This window comes from Natrix helvetica (genome assembly GCF_964273705.1).
Source record: "Natrix helvetica genome assembly, chromosome: 4".
Taxonomy (NCBI): Eukaryota; Metazoa; Chordata; class Lepidosauria; order Squamata; family Natricidae; genus Natrix; species Natrix helvetica.
Genome location: NC_138550.1, coordinates 171,481,400 through 171,508,162, shown reverse-complemented (window position 1 = coordinate 171,508,162; position 26,763 = coordinate 171,481,400). Strand labels below are relative to the sequence as shown.

The 26,763-nt window shown below is 53.7% G+C and overlaps 1 protein-coding gene across 5 annotated transcripts in view; it reads right to left on the bottom strand.

The window, feature by feature from the left end:
* Positions 1 to 1,145: 1,145 nt before the first annotated feature.
* GPT (glutamic--pyruvic transaminase) overlaps positions 1,146 to 26,763 on the bottom strand; it is a 32,538-nt gene continuing 6,920 nt past the window's right edge. For 2 of the 5 annotated variants that reach the window (XM_081950868.1, XM_081950870.1), the window contains exons 2-12: positions 17,215 to 17,383; positions 13,249 to 13,338; positions 12,882 to 12,990; positions 12,132 to 12,265; positions 10,692 to 10,935; positions 7,768 to 7,847; positions 6,615 to 6,751; positions 5,350 to 5,524; positions 3,187 to 3,342; positions 2,406 to 2,518; positions 1,146 to 1,847 (exon numbers count right to left, since the gene is read on the bottom strand). In XM_081950868.1, the coding sequence (XP_081806994.1) occupies positions 1,745 to 1,847; positions 2,406 to 2,518; positions 3,187 to 3,342; positions 5,350 to 5,524; positions 6,615 to 6,751; positions 7,768 to 7,847; positions 10,692 to 10,935; positions 12,132 to 12,265; positions 12,882 to 12,990; positions 13,249 to 13,338; positions 17,215 to 17,383 (1,510 nt within the window). In that variant the 3' untranslated portion in view covers positions 1,146 to 1,744. Of the gene's footprint in view, positions 1,848 to 2,405; positions 2,519 to 3,186; positions 3,343 to 5,349; positions 5,525 to 6,614; positions 6,752 to 7,767; positions 7,848 to 10,691; positions 10,936 to 12,131; positions 12,266 to 12,881; positions 12,991 to 13,248; positions 13,339 to 17,214; positions 17,561 to 17,746; positions 17,800 to 22,358; positions 22,493 to 26,763 lie in introns of those variants that run through there. The other 3 variants (XM_081950871.1, XM_081950869.1, XM_081950867.1) reach the window with 3 other exon arrangements.

Sequence of the window (26,763 nt, the reverse complement as noted above, 5' to 3'; positions counted from 1 at the left end):
TGCCTTGAGCAGAGGGTTGGACTAGAAGACCTCCGAGGTCCCTTCCAGCCCTGGGATTCTATAGGTGTGGCCAAGAGGACTCCTGAGGGTGAACCGGAGGAGCCCCCAGACTCTCAGACCCAGCCTGGCCACCCCTCTCGTTCTTCCCTGGGGTTCATCACCCCCTGTGTGTCCATGAGAAAGCCCGGGTCATGGGGGGGCAGGGGGGCTGGAGAAGGCTGCTGCCTATTCCTTGGACAGTAAGGGTGACTAACAAGCAAGCACCAGACACGGCATTGGAAAACCACAAGTCTCTTTCTCACTTTCGAATAACGGAGTGGGAAGGGACCTTTGAGGTCTTCTAGTCCAGCCCCCTGCTCAAGCAAGAGACCCTCTGCCATTTCAGACAAATGAAATGTCTTCTTAAAAATCTGGAGCACCCACAGCTTCTGAAGGCAAGTCATTGCGCTGGTTAATTGTTCTCCCTGTTAATACATTTCTCTTTATTTCCAGGTTGAATCTCTCCTTAGTCAGTTTCCATCCTTTATTCCTTGTCTGGCCTTTGGGGGCTTTGCAGAATAGCTCGACCCCTTTTTCCTCTCTGTGGCAGCCCCTCAAATATTGGAAGATGCTCTCCTGTCTCCCCTGGTCCTTCCCTTCCATGCCCAGTTCCTGCAACTGCTCATCATATGTTTGAGTCTCCGGTCCCCTCATCATCCCGGTTGCTCTTCTCTGCACCCTTTCTAGAGCCTCAACGTCTTTTTTACATCATAGCGACTAAAACTGGATGCCGTATTCCAGGTGTGGCCTCACCAGGGCATTTATTTGGCCATGCCAAATGGAGGAGAAAGCAATTATGCTCTGAGGAGTTCGGGGTAAAAGGAAACCAGGCCTCCAAATACCAGGAAAGCCGACACAGGCCAGAGTGGAAAGACAAGAAGAAACCGCCTGGCCCACAGACTGAATGGATAACACATCAGAGTAACAGAATATATAGAGTTGGGAGGGACCTCGGAGGTCTTCTAGTCCACCTCCCTGCTCAGGCAGGCAACCCTACACCACTTCAGAGAAATGTTTATCCAATCTCTTCTTAAAATCCTTCAGTGTTGGAGCAAGCACAACTTCTGGTGACAAGCAGTTCCACTGATTAACCTGCAGAGACGGGATTCAGCTATTGATCAGATCGGTTTTATTGATCCTCTGCAGCCCCCTTTCACATTCCCAGCCGTGTGAGGGAGGGGGCCCTGGCCCCCTCTTCCCCCAAGGCCCAACCTTCGTCTCAGGAGGCTTCTTTGCTGGCCCCCTTTCCCCCCCCCCCAAGATTGCAACCTTCCCTGAGCCAGCCAGACCCCCAGCCAGGTCCATGAAAGGGGCAGAGGGGCCCCAAGGGAACCCAGAGCATGGAGGCCCAGCTGCACCGGGGCCAAAGGAGAAGGCAGGAACGGTTGAGCAGCAACGTGGCTTCATGGCCCCAGATCTCTCAAGGCAGCTGGTGCCCAGAGCTGCCCGGGCCTTGCTTGTAGGAGAAGGTCCATCTGTAGGTCCTTGGAGGCCCCATTCGAGGTCAGGCACAGCTGGTGACCTTCTCGGACGCCCATCTGGGCACTGAGCCTTCCCCAGTCTTTGCTTTCACCACTGGGGGTGGGAGAAGGGTGGGGGCTGGGGGCACTTATCAACCCTGAAGGTGGGACGAAGCCAAGAGGGTGACCCCCCCCTCAGCCCACCCACTGCCCCGGCTTCTCTCCGGCCGGCCTTCCTGGAGACGCTACAGCTGGCCCTGGGAATATTCCCGGGTGAACTTCGCATGGAACTGGCTCAGCTTCTGTAGGAGGACCTCCAGCTTCTCCTCCGGAGGCAAGATGGTCATTCTGGGATGGAGAGAGCGAGAAGAGAGTGCGTGAGAAAGGAAGGAAGAACGAAGGAAGGAAAAGGATGGGAATGGGCAAAGAAGGAAAGGAGGAAGGGAGGGAGGGGAAAAGAACAGGGGGAGAGAGGAAGGAAAGAAGGAAGGAAGGAAAAAGAAGTTACTTTTACTTTACTTTATTCATATTTATAGACCGCCCCCTCTCCCAAAAGGGACTCGGGGCGGTGTACAGTCAGTACATAAAAGATACATAGATAAATCAATACTCAGATATTTAAATACATAAATAGTTAAATACTTAGATATTAGATGGAGGAGGTTAAAAGAACTGTACAGTAAAGTATTTAAAATACAATCTTTAAAAAGACCCCTAAAAAATACCCCAAAGAGTTAAATTTAAAATGGTTCCCCAAAAATACCAATTAAAATATATCTGCCAGGGTTAGGGTTAGTTACGCCCGCACTGAGCGCTCAGGGCACGGGAGGGCAGGGCAGGGCAGGGCAGGGGAAGGCAGGGGAGAGGAGGGCACGGGAGGGGAGGGCAGGGCAGGGGAGGGCTTACCTGAAGTGGAAGGTGCCTTCTCTCTGGCCAAAGCCGCTGCCGGGCACCACGCAGATGCCGGTCTCCTCCAGCAGCTGGAGGCAGAAGAACATGTCGGGCGCCTGGGCCTGGGCCTGCAGGAGGGCGGGGGGGGGGGAGAAGGGGGGTTCCATTAACTGATGGAAAATAAGGTTGCAGGGGGGCTCATGGTGGACGCTTTGAAGCCCCGGAGACCCAAACCATCCACGGGGGGGTCAGAAGGGCTCTGGCCAAGAGCTGCTTTTTCAGGAGGCAAACTGGACGTTGCTCCCCCTTTTTCCTTCACAGAGTCTGCCTCATTTGCATACTTTCCCCCAATCATCCGGCTCCTCTTTTGACCCACCTCGGAAGGAGGGAAGGCTGAGCCAGTCAGGATCGAACTGCTGACAGCGGGCAGTCAGCCTGCAACACTGCACTCTAACCACTGGGCCCCCAAGTCAAGAGGGCGGAAAACCCCCACACCCTTGAAGGCCCCTCCCCTTGTACCACTTGGCTCATGCAGCAGCCATCTTGACTTTTCCGACCTTCCCCTGGTCGGCCCTTGTCCCCCTTCCTTGTCCCCCTGAGGAGAAGATGGGCCCCGCCTGTCCTCCCCTCCCTCCCTCCCTCCCTCATTCTTCCGGGTCCTTCCCCATCCGTGCAAAGGAGCTCCTCCTCGCTAGGGGCCCCACCCAACCTCCCCCGGGGCTCCCGCAGGCTGCAAACCCACCTGCTCTGCCCCCCCCCCTCTGCAAACGTCAAACCCACGGGGGGCCCACCTTACCTGAGCCTCCTGCACGGCTCGAACGGGCAGCTCGATCCGGGGAAAGGCGTACATGGCCCCCTGCACCGGGTTGCAATGGATCCCGGGCGCCCGGTTGAAGATCTCCTGGGTCAGCCGGGCCTTCCTGGCCAGAGCGCCCAGCACAGCGGCCTTTTCCTGCAGGCGAGGGGGGAGGGGTTGGAATCGCTCTTAGCTCAACTACCACGCGGGTCTTTAATGCCCACAGCACCCCCCACACACACACGCACACATTGGATTCAGAGGCTCCGAAGCCCCCGCTTAGCTTAGCATGATGTGGGAGCCCACTACGGGAAGCCTAATCAGCTCAACTCGGGGTGGGTCCCATCTTGCAATTTTAGGAGTTGTGGACTTCATCTCCTAGAATTGCCCAGCCAGCACTGATGATGTAACCTAGCTGGGTGATGAAACGTCTGCAAGAAAATAACCAAGCTCAGAGAGCACCAAGGACCCCAAAGTTATCATCTTCGTCCTCCTCCTCCTCTCCCTTCTAGAACTGATGATGTTACCCAGCTGGGTAATGAAACATCTCCAAGAAAACCCCCAAGTTCAGAGAGCACCCGGGACCCCCTCAGGGGGCTCCACAATGGCTTTGCAGCCTGCCAGAACAGGGCAGGGGGCTACAAGCAGGCCTGGAGACTCCGAAGCCCCCCACCCCCCTCTTCCTGCTCTGAGCATAAAAGAAAGCCTCCCGTATTCTCCTCATCCTTTTTCATGCCTGCGTTTAGCTAATTTCTCGGGCCGCCCTTCGCACGATCAGCTCTGGGCGGCTAGTGAGACATTTGACAAAAGCAACCCAAATGAAGGGCCAGAAAGCCCCCCCGGATAGACCCTCCTGTCCTGCTGGCCCCATTTCTGGGCAAAACGTTCTGATTTCTCCCTTTGGCGTTAAATGACACAACAGCAGGGATCCAATCCTTTTGGGGGGAGGAAGGAAGACACGCAATGCCGAAGAAGAATCTGTTGCACTCTCAGCAGGAAAGAGGCCAAGCTTCACAGTCACAGTGGCCATCTTGACTTTTTTGCCCTTCCCCGCGGCTGGGGATGCGGAGAGGGGACTCAAGGCCAAAAGGGAAGCTTTCCCAGGTGGGCTTCCCTTCCTTCCCCCTCCAGATGGAAATAGGCCTCGTTCAAAGAAAAATCCAAAACTCACGCGGTGCATTATACATATATGCTCCTCGACTTACAACGGTTCACTTACTGACCATTCGAAATCACAACCTCACTGACAACAGTGACCTATGACCATTTTGCACACTTACGACCCTTGCAGCCTCCCATGGTCACGTGATCAAAACTCAGAAGCTTGGCAACTGACTTGTACTTATGACAGTCTCAGGGTCCTGGGGTCACGTGATCCCCTTTTGCAACTGCCTGACCAGCAGAGTCAATGGGGAAGCCAGATTCACTTAACGACCGTGTTCCTCACTTGACAACTGCAGTGATTCACTTAACAACAGTGGCCAGAAAGGTCATAAATAGAGGCAAAACTCACATCAAATGTCTCACTTAGCTCAATTGTGGTCATAAGTCAAGGACTCCCTGTATGTGCCACTATCCCCACTCTCATGTCCTCTAGATCTGTGGGATAACAACGTCCACAATCCTCAGACGGTGCTAGATGTGCATGATGGGTATTGTAGTAGTTCAGAGATCTGGACTCAGGAAGTCCAACATCAAACACAAAATACAGGCAGTCCTCAACTTATGACCACAACTGGGATCAAAATTTCCATGGCTAAGCGAGGCAGTCTTTAAGCGAGTTGCACACAATTTTACGATTGGGGGGGGGTTAAGCCAATCGCGAATGGTGTTGCTTGTCCGGAGTTGGCTGGGGAGGGGGCGAACGGCCATCACGTGACCGGCAACTTTTATAAACACCTGCCAGTTTGTCATGGTGATTCTGTGGGTGCTGCGACAGTCATACGTGCGAGGACTTGAGTCATGCCACTTTTTTTCAGAGCTGTTGAACAGCCATTAAACGAATCGTCGTAAGTTGAGGACTACCTTTGTGGGATCCAGCAGATGTTCTGGATCTTTTAACCACCTTACTACAACCAATTCCTTGGCGTCAGTAAGAGATGGGGCCCCCCACTGTTCCCCCCACCCCCACCCCATTTGCCCCCCTGCCTCTTCTGAACTCACCTGGCTGAACTGCTGGTAGGAGGGGTCTCCTGGCTGGGGCCGGTTGACCACGGCGTCCAGGAGAATCTGGCCAGTCACAGGTGGGCATAAGCGGACGGAGACCAGCTTGGTCAGCTGTTGCTGGACTACAGGGTCCATATTAATGACTTCCATGTAACCTCCACGGAAACCACACCTGGCCAGGTACAGATACAGATTAACAGAGTTGGAAGGGACCTTGGAGGTCATCTAGTCCAACCCCTCCCTCCCCTCAACCAGCAAGAGACCCTACTCCATTTCTGACAGATGGCAATCCAGTCTTTTCTTGAAAGCCTCACGTGAGGAAGCTTCTGAAGGCAACTTCTGTTCCCTGGGTTGATGGTTCTCCCTGTCAGGAAATCCCTCCTCATTTCCAGGTTGAATCTCTCCTTGTTCACATTTCCATCCATTCTTCCCTGTCTGGCCTTGAGCTTGAGCTTGAGCCCCTTTCTCCTCTCCTGGGCAGCCACTCAACTATTGGAAGGCTGCTCTCCTGTCTCCCCTGGTCCTTCTCTTCTCTAGACTAGCCAGGCCCAGTTCCTTTCACCTGCTCTTCATATGTTTGAGCCTCCAGTCCCCTCATCATCCTGGTTGATGTTCTCTGCACTTTTTCCAGAGTCTCCACACCTTTTTTATACTGCGGTGACGAAAAAAAGCTAAGTCCAGAGGAGATGAAGGCTTGGTGAGCAGAAACCAAAGTCTTAAAGGCATGTCCTGCGTTTCCTTGTCTCACCAGCAGGAGACGACAAAGACCAGAAGGAAACCCAAAGGTTTCTTACTTTCTTTTTCCTTTCAAAACTTTTCGCTTCCCATCCGAGAAGCTTCTTCAGTTCTGACATCCAAGAAATTTCAATCTGTATAGGGTCTCCTTGAGAAGAAGGGAGTTGAATTAGAAGTCCTCCAAGGTCCCTTCCAGCAATATTCTGAATTAAATGTCTTCAGTTAAAATTCTTCAGTTAAAAGCTTCTTCGATTAGAAGCAAAAACACTTTTTTTTTTAAAAAAAGAGCACCCAGTTGCTTTTGGTCCAATTGGCCAGTTGTTCCATGATCGCCATTCTAACTGAAGAAGTTAGAAGATGTTAGAACTGAAGAAGCTTCCTGGATGAGAAGCGAAATGTATTCAAAGTGGAGGGGGGGAACCGAGACAGTCCAGTTTTTCCTTTTGGAAAAACCCCTTTGGGTGACCTGGAGAATGGAGAAGCTCACAGACCTCAAGAAGGAAAGCCAACCAGCCCCTGCTACTCACTCGCCCATGAAGCCCTTGGAGATGGAGTGGAAGGAGGCCAGCTCCACCGCTTCCGAGTACTTGGGACCCATTTCAAAAAGGACCTTCTTGAAGGAGTGGAACTGGGAGCCCTCCGCGTAGACGTTGTCCTGGTACACCTGGGGGTGGAGGAGAAACCAGGGGTGAAATCCAGCAGGTTCTGGAGAACCAGTAGCGGAAATTCTGAGCAGTTCTGGAGAAGCGGCAAATGCCACCTGTGGCTGCCCCCCCCCCCCCGCCAGTGGGGAGGGAATGGGGATTTTGCAGTAGCCTTCCCCTGCCAGGCCCACTAAGCCACGCCCAAGCCACGCCCACCAAGCCGCACCACGCCCACCAAGCCACACCCACAGAACCGGTAGTAAACAAAATTGAATTCCCCCAGTGGGAAAAGGCAGGTGTGGTTGGGAGGCAGCAGGGAAATTTATTTATTTATTTATTTATTTATTAGATTTTTAGACCGCCCCCTCTCCCAGAAAGGGACTCGGGGCGGTGTACAGTCAATACAAATAAAATCAGTCATAATAATAAAATACATTTAAGATACATTTGGAGGGGGAGATAGGCTGTACTAAGAAATAAATATATTCTAATCCTAAAAACATCCCAATTAAAACCCCAAACCCAATTAAAATAAAATAAATCCCCGGGAGGTAAAACTAAGAAAGTGCCAGGCCAGCTGATTGAAATAGGTGAGTCTTTAACTTTTGCCGGAAGGAACGGAGGTCGGTGGTAGTTCGAATGTCTGGGGGGAGGTCATTCCAGAGGGTTGGGCCCATCACAGAGAAGGATCTACTCCTAGGTGTCGCCCGCTGGCATTGCCTAGCAGACGGCACCAGGAGGAGCCCCTCCCTGTGTGAGCGGATAGGTCGCAGGATAGGATAAATCTCACCTGGGGCCCCGAAATGGAGGACCCACTTCAGTCCCAGACTTTTTCCAGGTGTTTTCAGTTAGAATCTCCTGATCCCTGACTGGGCGGACTGGATCTGGTGGGCCCCATCCTCCAGGGAGCTGAGTGGGCACAGAGACTCTGCACCCGCTTCTCCCCCTCCTCCTCCTGGCTCAAGGGCCCCACCCTGCAGGGGGAAGGGTTTGGGGGGGAATGGCTCAGTTCTGGGGGGCAGGAGAGACATTTTACCTCATCGGCCATGAGGAAGAGGCCTTCTTCCCAAGCAAAGTGGATGACCTCCTCGATGCATTTGCGGCTCTGGACTTGACCTGCGGGGAGAAGAAGGAGAGGCAGGAAGAGACTGGCTGAAGCAGGGCCTCTGCAAGAAGGACTCCGGGCCTCGGGAACGGAGAAGGGAAAGGACTCCCCCAGAAATCAGCCTCAGCCCAGCGCTGAGTCTTCGGAAGGAAGGAAGGAAGGAAGGAAGGAAGGAAGGAAGGAAGGAAGGAAGGAAGGAAGGAAGGAAGGAAGGAAGGAAGGAAGGAAGGAAGGAAGGAGGGCCTGTTCCCCAAAAAGGAGAATGTGGTGATTTTCTTGTAGACGTTCCATGACCTGACTAGGTAACATCATCAATGCTAGAAGGGGGTGGAGTTTGCAAAGGAGGAGGACTGTGGGGTCCTTGGAGTTTTCTGAGCTTGGTGGTTTTCTTGTAGAAGTTTAATTACCCAACTAGTAACATCATCAGTGCTAGAGGGGAATGGAGTTTGCAGGAAGGAGGAGGAGGAGGAGGAAGAGGAAGAGGAAGGAAGAGTGTGCAGTCCTTGGTGCTCTCTGAGCTTGCTGGCTTTCTGACAGACGTTTCGTGAGCTGACTAGGGAACATCATCAGTGCTAGCTGGGTTTGTAAAGAGGAGGCGGAAGAAGAATTCTGGCGTATTCGATGCTCTCTGAGCTTGGGGGTTTTGTTACAGGCTTTCATCACCCATCTAAGTAACACCATCAGTGCTAGAGGGAAGACCTTCGGGACCCCCACCTAAAGTAGCCAGGGGACGTCCAGACTCCGAGAGCTGCCAGGGCCTCCCAAAGGCCTCTTCCACCAGCGAGAGCCCTGCCTCCTCCAGAGCTTTCCAGGGTGGCAGCAGCTCCTGGGTGACCTTGGTGGGTTTTTTTTTTAATGCCTGAATTTCCAACCAGCCTTTGATAAGGTTCTCTTGAAGGACTCCGGAGTCCACTTGGCTCACGGGTTGTTTGCACAAGTCCCCTGTGCTGATTTGGACTCCCTCCTGGTCCTTCTCCGTCTCACCCGAGGGCAGAGGAGAAGAGGGGCTGCCAACTGCCCACCCCTCCCTTCCCTTCCCTTCCCTTCCAGGACAACCGACAAGGGTGTCGCCAACAGGGGGGAAGGAAGGGGGAAGGAAGAACTGGGCCAGGATATCACTCAACGTCAATCATTCTAAATGACTGTAAAACAATAGGATTTTTGTCAACCCCCTGAATGCTCCGCCTGATCCAGTTGTCTCGGCCGCAAAGGTTCAGTCGTTTCAGTCACAAACTGACTTCCGTGGAGCTCACTTCGTACTTCAGAGGTCCCGGGGGGGTTGGGGGGGGGCGTGCATAAGCCCACTAAGGGGCCTATCGTCCCTGTGGTGGCATTTTAGATTATTCCTGTTTTCGTTTCTCTTTGACAAATCACAATCAAGAAAAACAAACAAATATCCCGAAGGGGCCTGGAAAGGGAACGAGATCTTGCACCATATGCTAATGTTGCTTCCAGGTAGTCCTCAGCTTACGACCACGTTGGGGCCCAACGTTTCTGTTGCCAAGCAAGGCAGTTAAGCAACCTTTGCCCCAGTTTATGACCTTCCTTGCCAAAGTTATTAAGTGAATCGCTGCAGGGGTTAACTTAGCAACCTAGTTCCCCACTGATTTTGCTTCTCAGAAGACTGCAAGAAGAGATCACAGGATCCCCGGGACAACCGCCATAAGTACACGCCAGTTGCCGAGCGTCTGAATTTTGATCACGTGAACACAGGGATGCTGCAAGGGTCGTAAGTGTGAAAAACCGTCCTGTCACTTTTTTCAGCGCCATTGTAACTTTGAACGGCCACTAAATGAACGGTTGTAAGTCGAGGACTCCCTGTAGTTAAATCGTGGTTCCGTGTCTGTTTGCAAATGGAGCCCACTGTCCCTTGTTGATGGTCCATGGCAGATTGTGGGCTCAGCAAGGATTTCTCTTGTGCTCCTGGGACCTCCTGGGGCTACTCTGAAGTAGGAGCCCCTGCTTGGCTCCCCTTGGGAGTTCCCCCTCCCAGCCCCTGAAAGCTCCCGGGGTCTCCTTGGACCTCCTTGGAGCGGAAGGGAAGGAAAGGGGGAATCAAGTCTTCCAGGAAAGGCAGCCCCCCCCCCCTTCCTGGGAGGGAGGGAGGGAGTCTAATTCAGGGGTGTCAAACCCAATTTCATGGAGGGAGGCATCAGGGTTGCGTTTGACCTGGGGGAGGGCAGGGGGGGCATGGCCGGGGGGGGGTGTAGGCAGCTCAATGTTACTCGTTTTGGGGGCACCTGTGCTGGCTAAGGCAGGACCCTCCCTCAGACCCTCCCTCTCCTTCCTTCCTTCCTTCCTTCCCTCTTCCTTCTCCTTTCTTCTTCCTTTCCCTCTTCCCCTCTTTCCTTCTTTTCCTTTCTCTTTCTTCCTCTTTCCCTTTCTCCTTCCCTGTCCCTTCTTCCATGAAACATTTCCCCTTTTCCTTCCTTTTCAGCTTCTTCTGCTAGTCTTCTGCCTGGGAAAACAGAGCTTGGGGAGGGAGCGGGGCGGATGGGCAAGCTCCATTTTTGCTGGTCCTTTGGTGTCTCCAGGGCCAGATCCAAGCACCCCACAGACCGCACCCAGCCCTCAGGCCTTGAGGTTGACACCCCTGGTCTAATCCCAGCCTCCTAAGATCCTCCCAGCAACGACGCCTTGACTTCTGCAGGAGACAGGGGCCCAGCAGGCCAGGGGCTCCTCAGAGGCTGAGGGGGACCACAGACCAGGTGCCCCTTCCGGGGAGAAACGGGGGGCCCGAGTGCCACGGTTATGGGAAAGTGCCTTCCACACCCCTCCAACAAGGCCTGGCCAAGGCTGCCCCTGAGTCCCTTGAGAGGCCCCCCTGGAGCTGCCTGGCGCTGGGGCCGCCATACCTGTGGGGTTGCCCGGGTTGATGACGCAGAGAACCCGCGGCCGGCAACGCCTCCGAGCCTGGCCCAGCGCCCTCCGCAGCTCCTCGATGCTCAGAGCCCAGCAGTTGTCCTCATCCAGGTAGTAGTTGATCTGCTGCGCGTTGAGCTCTGCCAGGGTGGCTGAGTAGAGCGGGTATTGGGGGATGGGAATCATCACGCCTGTCCGGGAAGACCCCTCCCCTGAGACCAGCAGCTTCAGGACCGCCTGAGGAAGGAAGACAGAGGGGCTCAGCCACACCAGCCTTTGGGCTCAGGTCGCCTAGCAAAGGAAAGGACTGTGGGGGGGGGGGACGTGATAGCAGTGCTCCAATATTTGAGGGGGCTGCCCCAAAGAAGAGGGGGCTCAGCCTGTTCTCCAAAGCCCCTGAGGTCAGGACAAGAAGCAATGGGCGGAAACACATCAAGGACAGAAGCAACCTAGAAGTAAGGAGAAACTTCCTAACCGGGAGGACAATTAACCAGTGGAACAGCCTGCCACCAGAAGGTGTAGGTGCTCCATCGCTGGAGGCTTTTAAGAAGAGACTCCAGAACGGAAGAAGCTTCTTGGAGGAGAAGCAAAACGTCTTCAGAGAAAACCCAGAAAGTCCAGTTGCCTCTTGAGAGGAAAAGAAAAAGCCCCTTCGGGACCACCAGGACCGGATGGCTGGGAATCCCCACTGACTTTAATTGCCAGAAGGCTGCCCTACAGCCCTCATGAAATGGGAAGGGGAGGGGAGGCATTCTGGTGCCCATCAAGGTGGGCAGGCAGCCATGACAACTTCTCCACTTGAGAGCCTCCTCCAGGCTTAGCAGCTCTCAGTCCCCCACCTGCTCGGGGGTCCTGGGCAAGGCCCTCTCCCTCCCTCGGCTGCCCTGCTTCTGCCAGGAGACGGAGGGTGCCAGGAATAAGGACAAAGGGGGCTTTGTGTAGTTGGTGCCATGCCCGGCAAGGCGAGCTGCAAAGGGGTTCTGCCAGGGGAGGGCATTGGAGGGGGGCTCCCCGTGACTCAAGAGGAGGAGGAGGAGGAGGAGGGGCTGCAATTCTGGATTGTAATTCTCTTACGCCTGCTAGCCTCAGTCCTAGCACTGACGATGTTACCCAGTTGGATCGCGAAACGTCTCCAAGAAAACCACTAAGCTCAGAGGGCACCAAGGACCCCACAGTCCTCCTTCCTCCTCTTCCTCCTCTCCCCCATTCTTCTTCTTCTCCTTCCTTCCGCAAACTTCCTTCTAGCACTGACGAGGTGACCCAGTTGGTTCATGAAAGGTCTCCAAGAAAAAACCCACCAAACTGACTGCGCACTAGGACACCCCCCTCCCCCCCCCGAGAAATCTTTCTTCCCTTCGGTCCTTTGGCGCCCCCTGAATTCAGCTGCCCCACCCCACTTTCCACAGTGGCTCCCCAGGGCTTGTGCTCCTTACCACAACAGCGCTGCTGGCCCCCGTAGACAGGTAGATATTCTGTGGGTCAGAGGGGATTCCCCCGTCTCGGCACTGGATGAAGGCAGCCACATCCTGACGGATGAGATCAATCCCAGGACTGGCACTGTAGGCCCCTGAAGGGGGGGGGGGAGAAAATGGGTGGGGGGTGAGGAGGAGGAGGAGGAGGAGGAGGAGGAGGAGGAGGAGGACTTGGCTCTGGTCTTAGGGGGCAGGGGGCGAAGGGGTTTAATGAGAGGAAGGGGCGTTTGCATCAGGGGTTAGGGTTAACTCATATTTGATGCGCAGCTTTATGTGGGGGGGCGCAAAGGGGGGGCAGGAATTTATTATTCTATTTATGCAATTTATAGCCCACCCCATTTATCTCAAGGGAACTTTGAGGGCCTATAAATTTTACAAAACAAGGGACACCCAAGGGCAATGCACCAAGAGGCCCTGCTGTCCTCCGGGAGCAATCGGTGGGATCCCACGCCCCCTCCTCGCCCCTCTTCAGGCCCCTTGCAAAGAGGACATCCCAAGGCTTGGGGGTCAATCCAAGCGCCCCCCACCCCAGGAATGCAGGAGATGCTTAATCCGGAGCTCCCCAAGAGCCTCCCCCACAACCAGTTGCTTTGACTGCCCCCACCCTCCGTATAGAGGGGCCAGGATCCAGGGGAAGCCCCCTCCCCATCTTTCCTCCAGATCAGGGTTGGGGTTACCCCACCCCACCCCGAGGGATGTCCAGGCACTCACCAATGCTCTGCCCTCCGCACGCGGCCAGGAGCCTCTGAGCTTTCTGCTTTGCATCTTCAGGAAAATCGGGGGAATTCAGGAGGTCAGGATACATGCAGAGGGCGCTGACCTGTTGGGGGGAGGAATTAGGGTGATGCTGCAGCCCCCCCCCCACTGCCTCACCATCCCTCCCCCCCACTTCCCTTCCCCCCCAGGTCTCAGACTCGAGCTGCTTGTGGGCTTTCTGCACATGCCCAGAGTCCCTCTGCTCCTCGTTCTGTTCTCCCAGGTCCCGGGTTTGTCCGGGTCAGTGTGGGGCTCTGGGAAATGGGGCTAAGCCTGAGCAGGTGGGGCTTTCCACTCCTGCCCCCTCCCTGCCTGGGCATACCTGGCGCAAGAAAGTGATGGGCTTCTGCCCCATAGCTTGAGCATCCCCGATGTTGGCTGCAATCACTTCCGTGAAGGGTTTCTCCACCCCCTGCAAGGAAGGAGATTAAGGCTGAAGTGGAGACTGAGACAAAACAAGAATCAGGATTAAGGTTCATTTTTATTGTCGTTTTCCTCTACAGGTAGTCCTCAATTTACAACGGTTTATTTAGTGACTGTTCAGAGTTACAACGGCATTTGAAAAAAAAGTGACTTATCACCATTTTTTACACTTATGATCATTGTTGCAGCATCCCTGCAGTCACATGATAAGAATTCAGACATTTGGACACTGACTCATATTTATGACGGTTGTCGTGTCCCGGGATCACAGGATCCATTTTTGTTACCGTCTGACAATCAAAATCAACGGGGAAGCCGGCTTCACTTAACGACTGTGTTACTAACTTAACAACTGCCATGATTCTGTGGCAAGAAAGGTGGTAAAATGGGCCGAAACCCACTTAACAACCGTCTTGCTTAGCAACAGAAAGTGTGGGCTCAATTGTGGTCATAACTCGAGGTCTACCTACAATAGGGAATTCCAGTTTTGCTGGCTGGGGAATTCTGGGAGTCCACGAGTCTTAAAGGGGCCAAGGTTGCCCTCCCCCCCCCCCGGGTGATATAAGGCATTCAATGGAGAACTAAGCCTGGAAGCCGGTAAGAGGAAAGAGAGGCAAACAGAGGCTCCGTGGCAGGCTTCCCATATCTGAGGGGCTGCCCCAGAGAAGGGGGTCCCCCTGTTCCCCAAAGGACCTGAAGACAAGATGAGAAGCAACGGATGGAAACTCCCCAAGGAGAGGAACTTCCTAACACTGAGAACAATTAACCAGTGGAACCACCTGCCACCAGAAATTGTGGATGCTCCATCACTGGGAGGTTTTCAAGAAGCCATTTGCTCTCTGAGCAGGGGGTTGGACTAGAGGACCTCCAAGGCCCCTTCCAACTCTGACACTCTGACTTCCTTTCCCACCTCAAGGTCAGCCTCAGCCTCTCCCCCGTCCTTGGCTGCCCTTGCAGGCCTCCTTATCGCCTGGGAAATGATGGCACAGCATCTGCCTCAAAGTTAAGGCAGTTTCTCCGTCATCGATTTTCTCACGGGGGGGGGGGGGGCTGCATGGCTCCTCTCCCCTCACATAGACTTGGAGGCAGAAGGCAACAATAACAGTGTAACAGAGTTGGAAGGGACCTTGGAGGTCTTCCAGTCTGCCCCCCCCAACCCCCTCCCCGCTCTATACCAGAAGTGCCCAATCTTTGGAACTTTAAGGCCCGTGGACTTCAACTCCCAGAATTCTTCAGACCTATGCCATCCCACCTACAACCTCTGAAGGCCAGCTGGTCCACTGTTTAATTATTCTATCACGAAATGTCCCCTTAATTCCAGGCTGCTTCTCTCCTTGATTAGTTTCCACCCATTGCTTCTTGTTCTACCCTCAGGTGCCTTGGAGAATAGCTTGACCCCAAATCTTCTTTGTGGCAGCCCCTGAGAGATTGGAAGACTGCTATCATGTCTCCCCTTAATTCTTCTTTTCATTCAACTAGACATACCCAGTTCCTGCAACCGTTCCTCATATGTTTTAGCCTCCAGTCCCCTAATCCTCTTGGTTGCTCTTCTCTGCACTCTTTCCAGAATCTCCACATCCTTCGTGGCAACCAAAACTGGACACGGTACTCCAGAATGAGAATCAGAATCAGAATCAAGCAGGAAAGGACCGTAGAGGTCTTCTGGTCCAGCCCCCTCCTCAAGAAAGAGACCCCATACCATTTTAGACAAATGGTCATCGCTTCTTTAAAAAACCTCCAGTGATGAGCCAGCCACAACTCCTGTTCCACTGGTGAATCGCCCCCACTGGTAGGAAGTCTCTCCTTAATTCCAGGCTGCTTCTCTCCTTGATTAGTTTCCATCCATTGCTTCTTCTCCTGCCTTCAGGGCCTTTGGAGAGTAAGGACCTCTTTGGGCCAGGCCCTCAAAGTCTCTCAACTCTTGTCTTCCCAGGGCAGAATAAAGCAATAGTAACGTGGATGAATGCTCATTTTGTGGAGTTGCCTATATTAATGGGAATTGTAGTCCCTGGATATCTGGACAGACAGACGTGCTGGACCAACTGCCCAGGACCAATCGACCTGACGGTCTGGAGGTTTGAGATGCTCTGAGGGCCAGGCCAGGCTCATCCCAGCCACCCCAACTCAGAGAAAACCCACCCCCCCAAAAAACCCTCCAAGCCTTCTCCATGAGCGGTCAGTCTGACTCTGCCGTCTAGAAAGCGGAGTCTTCCGAAATGAGGCCAAGAGGTCCTCGAGAAGACCTCAAGAGGCCGCAGGTCTGGAGCCACCGAGACAACTGGCTGATGACCCAACAGATGGACTTAGGAGGAAGCCTTCCAGGTCACCCTGGGGCAGGAGAGCTGAACGGTGGAACAGACGTTGCCTCCAGAAGTTGTGGGTGCTCCGTCACGGGAGGTCTCCAAGAAGACACTGGACAGCCACTTATCTGAAGTGGTTGAGGGTCTCCTGCTTGGGCAGGGGGCTGGACTAGAATAGAATGAGAGAGTTGGAAGGGACCTTGGAGGTCTTCTAGTCCAACCCCCTGCCTAGGCAGGAGACCCTATGCCGTTTCAGACAAATGGCTATCCAACATCTTCTTAAAGACTTCCAGTGTTGGGGCATTCACAACTTCTGGAGGCAACTTCTGTTCCACTGATTAATTGTTCTCACTGTCAGGAAGTTTCTCCTCAGTTCTAAGTTGCTTCTCTCCTTGATTACCAATATCAATCAGAATAGAGGTGGAAGGGCCCTTGGAGGTCTTCTAGTCCAACCCCCTGCTCAAGCAGGAGACCTTATACCATTCCAGCCAAGTCTTTTTAAAAACATCCAGTGATGCATCGCCCACAACATCTGGAGGCAAGTTGTTCTCCTGGTTGATTGTCCTCCCCATCAGGAAACTTCTCTTTAGTTCTAGGTTGCTTCTCTCCTTGCTTAGTTTCCATCCAAGGTCCCTTCCAGCTCTGTTCCGTTTGAAGCCCAGGAAGAAGACTGCCCTTCCTTCCAGAGGGCCCCTTCACTGCTGGCATCCCATAATCTGAGAGCGTCTTCAGGCCTTGGGTGGCAAAGCGCTTCCAACCCACCTACCTCCCCGTCCTGCCTTGGCCCAGGTCACAATCCTGGCCTCCTTTGAGAAGCCGAGGCCCCTCCTGGGCTTTGGAGGTCCTTTTCCTTCAGCTTCGTCAGTGAGCATCAAGCAGATCCTGCTTTGCAGCTGGTGCTCGCTTTACGACCACAACTGAGCCCAAAATATTGATGCTAAGCAAATGACAGGCGTTCTGTGATTTTTTTGTTCCATTTTACAACCTTTCGTGCCACCGTTGTTAAGCGAATCAGGGCAGTTGTTAGGTAGTTAAGTCAATCGGCCGTCCCCCTTGACTGTCAGAAGGTCGCAAAAGGAGATCACGTGACCCCGGGACACGGCGACCGTCATAAATGTGAGTCGGTTGCCAAGAGTCCCAAATTTGATCATGTGGCCATAAGGATGCAGAGACGGTCGTAAGTGGGGAAAACGACCACAAGTCACTTTTCTCAGGGATATTGTAACTTCAAATAGTCCCTGAATGAACTGTTGTAAGTGGAGGACTCCCTGAATTCCAGGACGGTCGAGAAAAAAACTGCCCAGAATCATTTTGGGTGAGTGTGATGGGCAGGATGTCAATTTAATAACTAAGCTAAACTAAATTAAAATTAAACTAAATTGAACACTAAAGTAAAGTAAAGTAAAGTAAAGTAAAGTAAAGTAAAGTAAAGTAAACTAAACTAAACTAAACTAAACTAAACTAAACTAAACTAAAGCCAATAAATGAAGAAAACCACTAAGCCCTCACTTTCCAATCTTCAGACTCATGAACAGGCAAGTGATCTAGTCAGTTGCCCAGCTTACCTGCATCAGCTCCTTCTTCAGCTGGTTGGCCCGGGCAACGATGGGTCCCCGCACGGCGTACTCCACCATCCGGACATGGGGGTTCATGGACTCCAGAGTCAGGACTCGGTCCTTGGCCATCGTCCGGCTGTCCGCCATGCCCAACTGCTCCGCCTGCCGCCGCAGCGCCCTGGAAGGCAAAGGGGGTTCAGGGCTGAGGGTGAAGGGGGGCGCCAGGCAGAGTGGCCCCCTCACCCGGACCCCGGGGAGCCTGCTGCTCAGGGCAGCCCTGGGAAAGGGGAGCCCCGGCATTAGCCCCAACTCTGCAGCAGCTGCACGGAGAAGAGATGGATCCCGGCTGGGGGAGGGGAAGGCGGGATCCAGTCCACAGGTGGCTAAAGTCCCTCCCTTCCCAAGTGGCTGGGGATTTGGGGGGGAGGGGCTCAATCTCAACCAAGGGGAGGGGCAGCCCTGTCCTTTCCCAGCCTTGGGCTCAAGGTTCCCATCCCTCCTCCCTGCCCCACCCTGCCCCCCAGCAAAAGGAGGGACCCACCGGTCTCCCAGGGAAAAGCCGAGCAGCTGCTCCCACATGGGAAGAGAGGGGAGGGCGCTGCTCCTTTTAACCAGGGGGGGGGAGGGAAGGGACTGGCCGGAAGAAAGAAGGGCTTTGTGCAGGAGCCTGAAAAGACCTGGCCCTCGCACTGGCCAGAGCAACAATGACACCCGGAACAAAGCCAAGACGGGCTGTCCCACCGAGGCTCTGCCTGCCGACTGCGGGCAGGATGCCCAGGTGGCAGAGAGGGAGGGAGGGAAGGGCTGGCCGGCTGCCTCGCCCTCACTTGCACCCGGGGGGGGGGAGGGGCAGAGGAGGGATGCCAGGGCTGAGCACCCCTGAAGAGCAGCAGCCGAAAGGCTCGGCCAGGAGGCTCCTCCACCCACCCACCCCCAAAACTGCCTTCCTGGTACTCTAAATCTCCCCCCTTAAGAACAAGTGGCATCTGGGCACTGCCAGTTGCTGGCAATGGCTGAACCCCATCTTGCCCCAAAGGCTGCATTTTATTTGTGTTTATATTTATTTATTTTTTTGTTTGGTGTTCTGCATTGTATTGTGCTGTATTGTGTTGGTTGCATTGTATTGTACAGGTAGTCCTCGATTTACAACAGTTTAGTGACTGTTCAAAGTTACAACAGCACTGAAAAAAGTGACTTATGACCAGTTTTCAGAGTTCTGACTGTTGCATCATCCCTGTGGTCACGTGATCAAAATTCAGCCAGTTGGCAACTGACTCATGTTTATGACGGTCACAATGTCCTGGGGCCACAAGCAGACACCCTGCAGAGAAGCTGAGCTCCAACCCCCCCCCGACTCCCCCTGATCTTGCTGGGCTTCTGGGAGGACAGATTCCACCTGCAGCCCATCCTGTGAGGGGTGGAGGCCCCAGGGGGGCTTCTTCCAAAAGGCAACTGGGCTTCCTTGCTTCTTTGAAAAACTTTCGCTTCTCCTCCAAGAAGCTTCCTCAGTTCGTCGTTCAGTTCTTCGTGGATGAGAAGCGAAACCACTTCAAAAGAAAGCAAGAAAATCCAGTTTCCGTTTGGAAAAGGCCCCCTGGGGACAACCGTCACCTGGACGATGGAGAAACTCCAGGGAGACTGAGGGGTGCAAGGGGCATCTAGAAGCCCCACCTCCCCCTTCTGGTGGGCAACCCCCCCTCCCTTTGCATCAAGCACAGCACGGGATCAATCAACCACAAGACAGCTGGGAGGGACCTTGGAGGTCTTCTAGTCCAACCCCCTGCTCAATCAGGAGACCCCACACCAAAACCCCCGTGACGGAGCACCCACAACTTCCACTGGTTAATTGTCCTCGTTATTAAGAACTTTTTCCTCAATTCCAGCTTGCTTCTCTGCTTGGTCAGTTTCCACCCGTTGCTTCTTGTCCTGCCTTCAGGGGCTTTGGAGAAGAGCTTGACCCCCTCTTCTTTGGGGCAGCAGCCCCTCAGATATTGGAATATTTCTATTGTGTGCCCTCCTTTCTCCAGAGTAGGCATACCAAGTTCCTGCAATTCTGGGTGCGTTTGTCTCCAGGCCTTTAATCATCTTAGTTGCTCTTCTCTGAACTTTTTCCAAAGTCTCCCCATCATTTTTTGTAATGGGGTGAGCAAAACTGGATGCCGGATTCCAGATGCGGCCAGGGAAATATTTCCCATGGGCACCTAGAATACATGCACTATTTCCTGGAATCCACACAGTCTACCCAGATCCATGCAGGGTCCCCGTCCTGCCCATGGGGAGATCCTCACGAAGAGAAGCCGTTTGTCGGCATTCACGCTTGACTTCCCTCGCGCCTTGCACAGCCCTGCGTGTTGTGTATGCCGCTAAAGGTGAGCCAGGCGCCCTTAAACGGCCCAGGTTGGCCAAGAAGGTGGCTTTGCAGGTGCCAAGATAAAGGCCTCCCTGGCAGGTCACCTCCAAGGAAACGGTCACCCTTGGGGAGATGAGGGGGAGGCGGAGTGGCCCAGGGTGGGTCCCAAGCCAGCCGGGGCGATCCAGGAAATGTGATCCGGAGCTCCGTATGGCTGAATGGCACGGAGTCCCTGAGCAAACACACTCACCTGCAAACCTGAGGAACAGGTTGGGTCCTAAGCGGGGGTGAAGCCAGGACAGGGGAAGAGGCAGCCTCTGGCACGCCTATCAACGCTCAACTCACTGCAGGCTACCCCCCCCAAAAAAAATCTGGTGCCCTCCAGGCCTCCCTGAGCCGAGAGGGGCCCCTGTGGGTGGGCCGGTGGTCTCTGTGCAGAGCCCCAGATAAAAGAGGGGAGGAATCCACCAAAGAGCCCTTGGGGGGGGGGGGTTTGACTAGAACAGGGGTCTCCAGCCGAGGCCACTTTAAGACTTCTGGACTTCAACTCCCAGATTTCGCTGGCTGAGGAATTCTGGGAGTTAAAGACCACAAGTCGTAAAGTGGCCAAGGCTGGATAACCCTGGATGAGAAGACCTCCAAAGTCCCTCCCAGCTCTATTCCAATTGATTGATTGATTGATTGATATTGATTGATGGGAAGAAAGAGGAAGATCTCCAGACAGAACCCAGGGGAGGGGGCTTGCTCAGACCAGCAGGGGAGCAGGTGGGCAAAGACCTCCGAAGAAGGGTGGGTAGGGGACAACACCGGTTCCTCTCTTCATCACAAAGCCCCAGCAGATCTTCAGGCCTGCTACAGCAGGGAGTCCACCCCGAGAGGAGTCAAAAAAGTCAAGATGGCGGCCTTGCCTGGAGCCAGAAGTGAGTCCTAGCAGGTGTGGCCTCCGTCTCCATCCATCTCAGCTTTGGGCTTCCCTTGGTAGAAGCTGCCCAGCAGCTGGTTACGCTCCATGACAACCCTGGAGACCCTCAGTACAGGTAGTCCTCGACTTACGACCACATTGAGCCCAACATTTCCGCTGCTAAGCAAGACAATTGTTAAGTGAGGTTTTTGCCCCATTTTTTAATCTTTCCTGCCACCGTTGTTAAGTGAATCGCTGCAGTTAGTAATAGGGTTGTTAAGTGAATCAGGCTTCCCCACTGACTTTGTCAGAAGGTCACAAAAGAGGATCGTGTGACGCTGCAATCCTGCAACCGTCATAAGTATGAACCAATTGTCAAGTGTCTGAATTTTGATCACACGATCATTGGGATGCTGCAACGGTCATAAGTGTGAAAAATGGTCATAAGTTGTGATCATGCAGTGGTCACAATGCAGTATTACAGGTAAACTCTGCCCACCGCCAGCAGTTCAATCCTGACTGGCTCCAGGTTGACTCGTCCTTCCGTCCTTCCGAGGTGGGTAAAACGAGGCCTCCGACTGTTGGGGGGGAAGAGGAGGATATGGGCAACCGCTCAGAGAGGGCTGGAGAACGGGGCTGCTAAGTGCCAGAGGTCACTTTTTCCAATGCTGCTGTGACTTCAAACGGTCTCTAAATGAACTGTTGTAAGTTGAGGACTACCTGTGCTTCAGAAAGTAGCTGAGAGCCCCACCCTCGCCCCCAAGCCCAATTCCACCCCTGCCACCGGAAGGGTTTCTACCAAGGATGCCAGGATTTGGGCAATGAGACCCTTAGAAGGGAGACCCTCAGAGCTGCCTCCTTACCTGGCTGAGGTGAGGGAGCCGCAGAGCTTCTGGGCAAGGCTAAGCATGGCCGTCTCAACACGGCAGCCCCACGCCCGGCCTTCCCACCCTCGGGAGCTCAGCCAAATTCCTGGCCCAAGGCCACCGAGGTTCCCAGGCCGGCAGCTGCCTCGGCCTCCCCCCCCCCCCAAATAGGAAGCAAACCCCTCCTGAGAAGCTCCCAGCTCCTCCGGTGGGCACCCTGCTCAGCCCTGCCTTCCCTGTGCCCAGGCTGCCCACTCACGGGGGCAAAATAAGCCCAGTGTGTCCTCCGGCAGAGGTAAAAGGACAGAAAGGGCCTCACCTGGGGTGGGACCAGGTGCCATTAAAGGGGCAGGGGGAGGGCGGGGCAGGGGGAGGGGGGAGGGGGTCCAGGGGCATCCCTGTGCGATGCTGGCTGGGAAGAGAAGGGGGGGGGATGATGTGACGTTTCAGGAACTGAGCAAGTGCAAACCCCACTCCCTTCCAGCACTGATGATGCCACTTAGTTTGGTCATGAAACGTCTGCAAGAAAACCGCCAAGCAGGGAGAGAACCAAGAAGCTCACAGTCCTCCTCCTCTTCCTTCCCCTTCCTCTCCTCCTCCTCCTCCTCCCCACAATCCCCACTCCCTTCCAGCACTGATGAGGCTACGTGGTCGGGTGAGGAAAGGTCTCCAAGAGAGCACCAAGGGCCCCTCATTTCAACCCTCAGCTCCAAAGATTCTCCTTTATCAGGGCCATCAATTGTACCCAAAGGGACGGAATGGGGAGGGGCTCAGGGATGATTGGAAAAAAACAGATTATATCCCCCCCCCCAAAAGAGAGGTGGGGAAACGTCAAGCCAGGCAGCTCTCGAAGGGGATCGGCTGAGTCCTTTGCAATGCTGAGCCCTCCTCTGGCTCCTTGGGTGTGTAGGGGTGGGCACAATGTTGCTTGCCAGTAGAGGCGGTGGGCAGAAGGTGCTGGCAGGCCACGTGGCATGGACCCCTGGGGCCCGATGGGGGTCAAGAGAAGCCCAGGAGCAGAGCGTGTCCATCCTACCTTTGGCCCCCTCCCAGTTGGCAAGAAGTCACCAGAGCCTCTTCTTGGAGGGGGGGGTGCTGCTGGAGAGAGAGGGGAAGGCGTCCTGGGCAGGGCCCTGTCAGCCTGGCTGAGCTGCCTCCCCTGCTGGGCTGGGGGTGATAAGGAGCACGTCGGTCCTTGCCCAGCCGCTGCGGAAGCTCCCCACCCACTGCAGAGCTTCTGGTGGCCACGAAAGAAGCCTCGGGGGCTCTCTGGATTCTTATGCCAGCCTCTCTCGCCTGCTCTCGGGACGTTCCTTCAAACGGGCACTGCCAGCTGGCATCGGGCCCCGAAGGAGAAGCTGTTGGCTGGGAGGTGCCTGCATTTCTATCTATTTTATTATTTATTTTATTTTGTATTTTGATTTTACTTATTGGAATTGATACGCCCCCCCCCCTCATTTCCAGTGACTCTCAGACAGGGGCCTCCAGCCTTGGCAACCAGAGAAAGAGAACGTTTTGGGAAGAATATTTAGGAATGGGGGTGACGCAGCGAAGGGGAGCATGGAAAGCAATGCTTTAAAGCAGGGGTCTCCAGCCTTGGCAACTTTAAGCCTCGGCGGACTTCAACTCCCAGAATCCCCCAGCCAGCAAAGCAGGTTACCTAGTTGGGTCATGAAACACGTCTGCAAGAAATCAGCCCAGCGCAAAAGACACCAAGGACCCCACAGTCCTCCTCCTCCTCCTCTCCTTTCTCCTCCTCCTCCTCTCCTTTCTCCTCTCCCCCCTAGTGCTGATGATGTTACCTACTTCGGTTATGAAAGGTCTGCAAGGAAACCACCAAGCTCAGAGAGCACCAAGGACATACAGGCAGTCTTATCAATTTCCAGGGTCAGCCTGCCCCTCTCTAGGGATGCAGCTGACTAGCCTTCGAGGCCAGGGCTGTTTCCTAACAGGGTCATCCGTTTCCTTAGTCCGTAAACAGCCACCACCACCCCCGGTCAAGGACGACCAAACACCCGAGAAAGCAGCCAAACCCTCCTTCAACATTTTCCATGCCTCCACTTGTCGACCAGAAAAAAGTCTTGCCTGGTTTTGGTGTGTGTGTGTGTAAGAGAAAGAGAAAGAGAAAGAGAAAGAAAAAAAGGGAAAGACAGACAGACAAATGGAGGGAGGGATAAAGAGAAAGAAGGAGAAAGAGAGAGAGAGAAAGAGAGAGAGAGAGCAATTCCTTCAAACCGACTTTGACTTCAGGTTGAGTTCTTTGTAGGTTCAGTTCCTAGGTGAGATTTCTTGACAGTCTTATGAAGTGCTTGGCCCTGCCTGGGGAGATTGGGCTGAACTCTGCCTGCCTGCCTGCCTGCCTGCCTGTCACCCTCACTTTATGGAAGGGTCCCCCCCCAACCAAAGACCACCTGGACTCCACTCCGTTGAGCATTCAAATAAGCCCAGGCCAAGAGTCAAAAATCTCACAGCCCGGGAGGGAGGGTCAGTGCCAGGAGACATGTTGGATGGGGAAAAAATTGATATTGGCTTTCGGCTTTGAATGGATGGGGAGATTCTGAAAGGCGCAAAGGCTGAAGAACGAGTGATGTGGGACTGTGGGGGAGCCTGAAAATTTGCAGAAGAAAGCTCAAAGGGCTGACTTGGGATTTGAATGCTTTGCTTGGCCATGCGTGATTAGACACACAAGGTACACAGAGCTCTCGGTGGGCTGCAAAGCAACGGAGAGAATAAGAATAAGAAGAAGGAGGAGGAGGAGGAGGAGGAGGAGGAGGAGGAGGAGGAGGAGGAGGAGGAGGAGGAGGAGGAGGAGAAGAAGAAGAAGAAGAAGAAGAAGAAGAAGAAGAAGAAGAAGAAGAAGAAGAAGAAGAAGAAGAAGAAGAAGAAGAAGAAGAAGAAGAAGAAGACATCAAAGATCCACATTTGCCTATCCCAGGTCCTTGGAAAGGACTGGAGGGGTAGACAAACAGGCCAAATCCAGTCTGAGCATCTGCCTGTCTGTGCAACAAGCCATAGAAATGGACTCAAGCATGAGAGGCCCCTATATCTGTCCTCTCTCTTCTTAAAATTCCCCAGTGTTGGAGCACCCACAGCTTCTGGTGGCAAGCTGTTCCACTGGTTAATTGTTCTAACATTCAGGAAATTTCTCCTTAGTCTTTGGTTGCTTCTCTCCTTGATGAGTTTCCATCCATTGCTTCTCATGCTGCTTTTGGGTGCTTTGGAGAATAGGTTGACCCCTCCTCCTCCTCTTTCTGGCAGCCCCTCAAATACTGGAAGATGTTATGCCACCCCTCATCCTCCTTTGCATGAAACTAGGCAGGCCGCACATAAGAGAGCATACATATATAAAGAATGAAAATAAGATATGAACCCTGCAGGCTAAGCCAGGGGTGGCAACTTTGGCCCTTTTACGCCCTGTGGACTTCAACTCCCAGAACTCCTGAGCCAGCCTTACGGGCATCCTGTGACCCACCAAGACCGCCAAGAACCTCCCCCCCCTCTCCCCCCCCGGCATGGCTCCCTTCGACTTTGCCCTGGAGTTTTCCTACTCCCACAGAGACCCCTGTCTTCCTGGCTGGTTTCTTCCCAAGGGATCCATCTTCTCCAAACCCTCCTGAGCCACGAGATCCATTCCTGCCTCCCTTTCTTGGTTTCACACCTTCCTTTTAAACCTTTCATCCCGGTCATTTCGGGATGTGTGGAGCGATGCAGGTTGAAGACAGGAGAAGAAGAAGCAACGGAGGGAAACTAGTCCCTGAGTAGAGCGGGTAGTGGGGGATGGGGAACCATCACAGCTGTCTGGGAAGACCCCTCCCCTCCGACCAGCAGCTTCAGGACGGCCCAAGGAAGGAAGCCAGAGGGGTTTAGTGACCCTAGGAGGGGCTCAGAACGGGTCCAGTCTAATGAAAATAAGGACTAGAGCTGACATGAGAGCAATCTTATTTGAGGGATTGTCACAAAGAAGAGGGAGTCAAACTATTCTCCAAAGCTCCTGAAAGCAGGACAACGAATAATGGATGGAAACTGATGGAGGAGAGAGATTCAAACCTGGAAATAAGGAGGAATGTTTTGACAGGGAGAACAGTCAACCCATGGAACAGAAGTTCCCTTAGGAAGTTGTGGGAGCTTCATCCGTGGAGGCTTTCAAGAAGAGACTGGACCGCCATCTGTTAGAAATGGTGCAGGGTCTCTTGCTTGAGTGGGGGGTTGGACAGGATGACCTCCAAGGTCCCTTCCAGCTCATGCATTCCATTCCAATTCTTCAAGGGCTGAGCCCACCCCCACTTTATCCTTCTCCTTTCAAAGCCCCTGTTATTGTAGCTTCTCACGTCTGACCAAGGGTGGGCCTGAGGCCTTTGACTCTCCTTCATCCAAGGTTAACTGCTGGAGCTCTTCCCTGCCTGACCCTTGTTAACTCAGTGGAAAGGCATTTCACCTACTTCCAGGATCTTATTTCGGAGACATTCCCAAGCCTCCTTTTGGCCTGGCATTTCTGTCGCCTCCTGAGCCCCAGATGGCAGCTCCTGAACAGCATAGGGTAGAGCCTGAGGGGACCTTGGAGATCTTCAAGTCCAGCCCCCCGCTCAGGCAGGAAACCCTCTACCATTTAAGGCAAATGGCTGTCCAGTCTCTTCTTGAAAACCTCCAGTGCTGGAGCACCCACAACTTCTGGTAGCAGGCAGTTCCACTGGTTAATTGATCTGGGATTAGGGATTATAGAATAGCAGAGCAGGAAGAGGCCTTGGAGGTCTTCTAGTCCAACCCCCTGCTCAAGCAAGAGCCCCTCGACCATTCCAGACAATCTCTTCTTGAAAGCCTCCAGCAATGGAGCCCCCACAACCTCTGGTGGCCAGCTGTTCCACTGGTTAATTATCCTCCCTGTCAGGAAGTTTCTCCTTAGTTCCTGGTTGCTTCTCTCCTTGATGAGTTTCCATCCGTTGCTTCTTCTCCTGCCTCCCTTCGGGGGCTCTGGAGAATATTTTGACCCCACCCTCTTTGGTGCAGCCCCTCAAATATCAGAAGACTGCTAACATGTCACCCCTGGTCCTTCTTCTCTTTAGACTTTTCTATTTCTTCTCACTGGTTTCGTGTCCTTTCAGTTGCTTAGGATGAGATGTAAGAGAGAGTGACCCTTGTCTCTTCTTTGATCGCCTGGAAAATGAAACAACCACCCAACGAGACAGCCGAGGCGTTTGAGGGACCTTGCAGTCTTGGCCAAGTAGGTTTTCCCCAAAGAGATCTGGGCAAAGTCTCCCATTAGACTTCTGAAACTTCTCTAAGGGCTTTTGCCCAGGTCTTCGGTGCAGAGAAGAGCAACCGAGATGGTCAGAGCTCTGGAGGCCAAACGCTACAATGAAAGGCTAAGGGAAATGGAGGAACGTTTAGCCTAATGGAGAGAAGGCTTAGGGGAGACCGAGAGCTTTTCTTCTGGCACGGGCTGC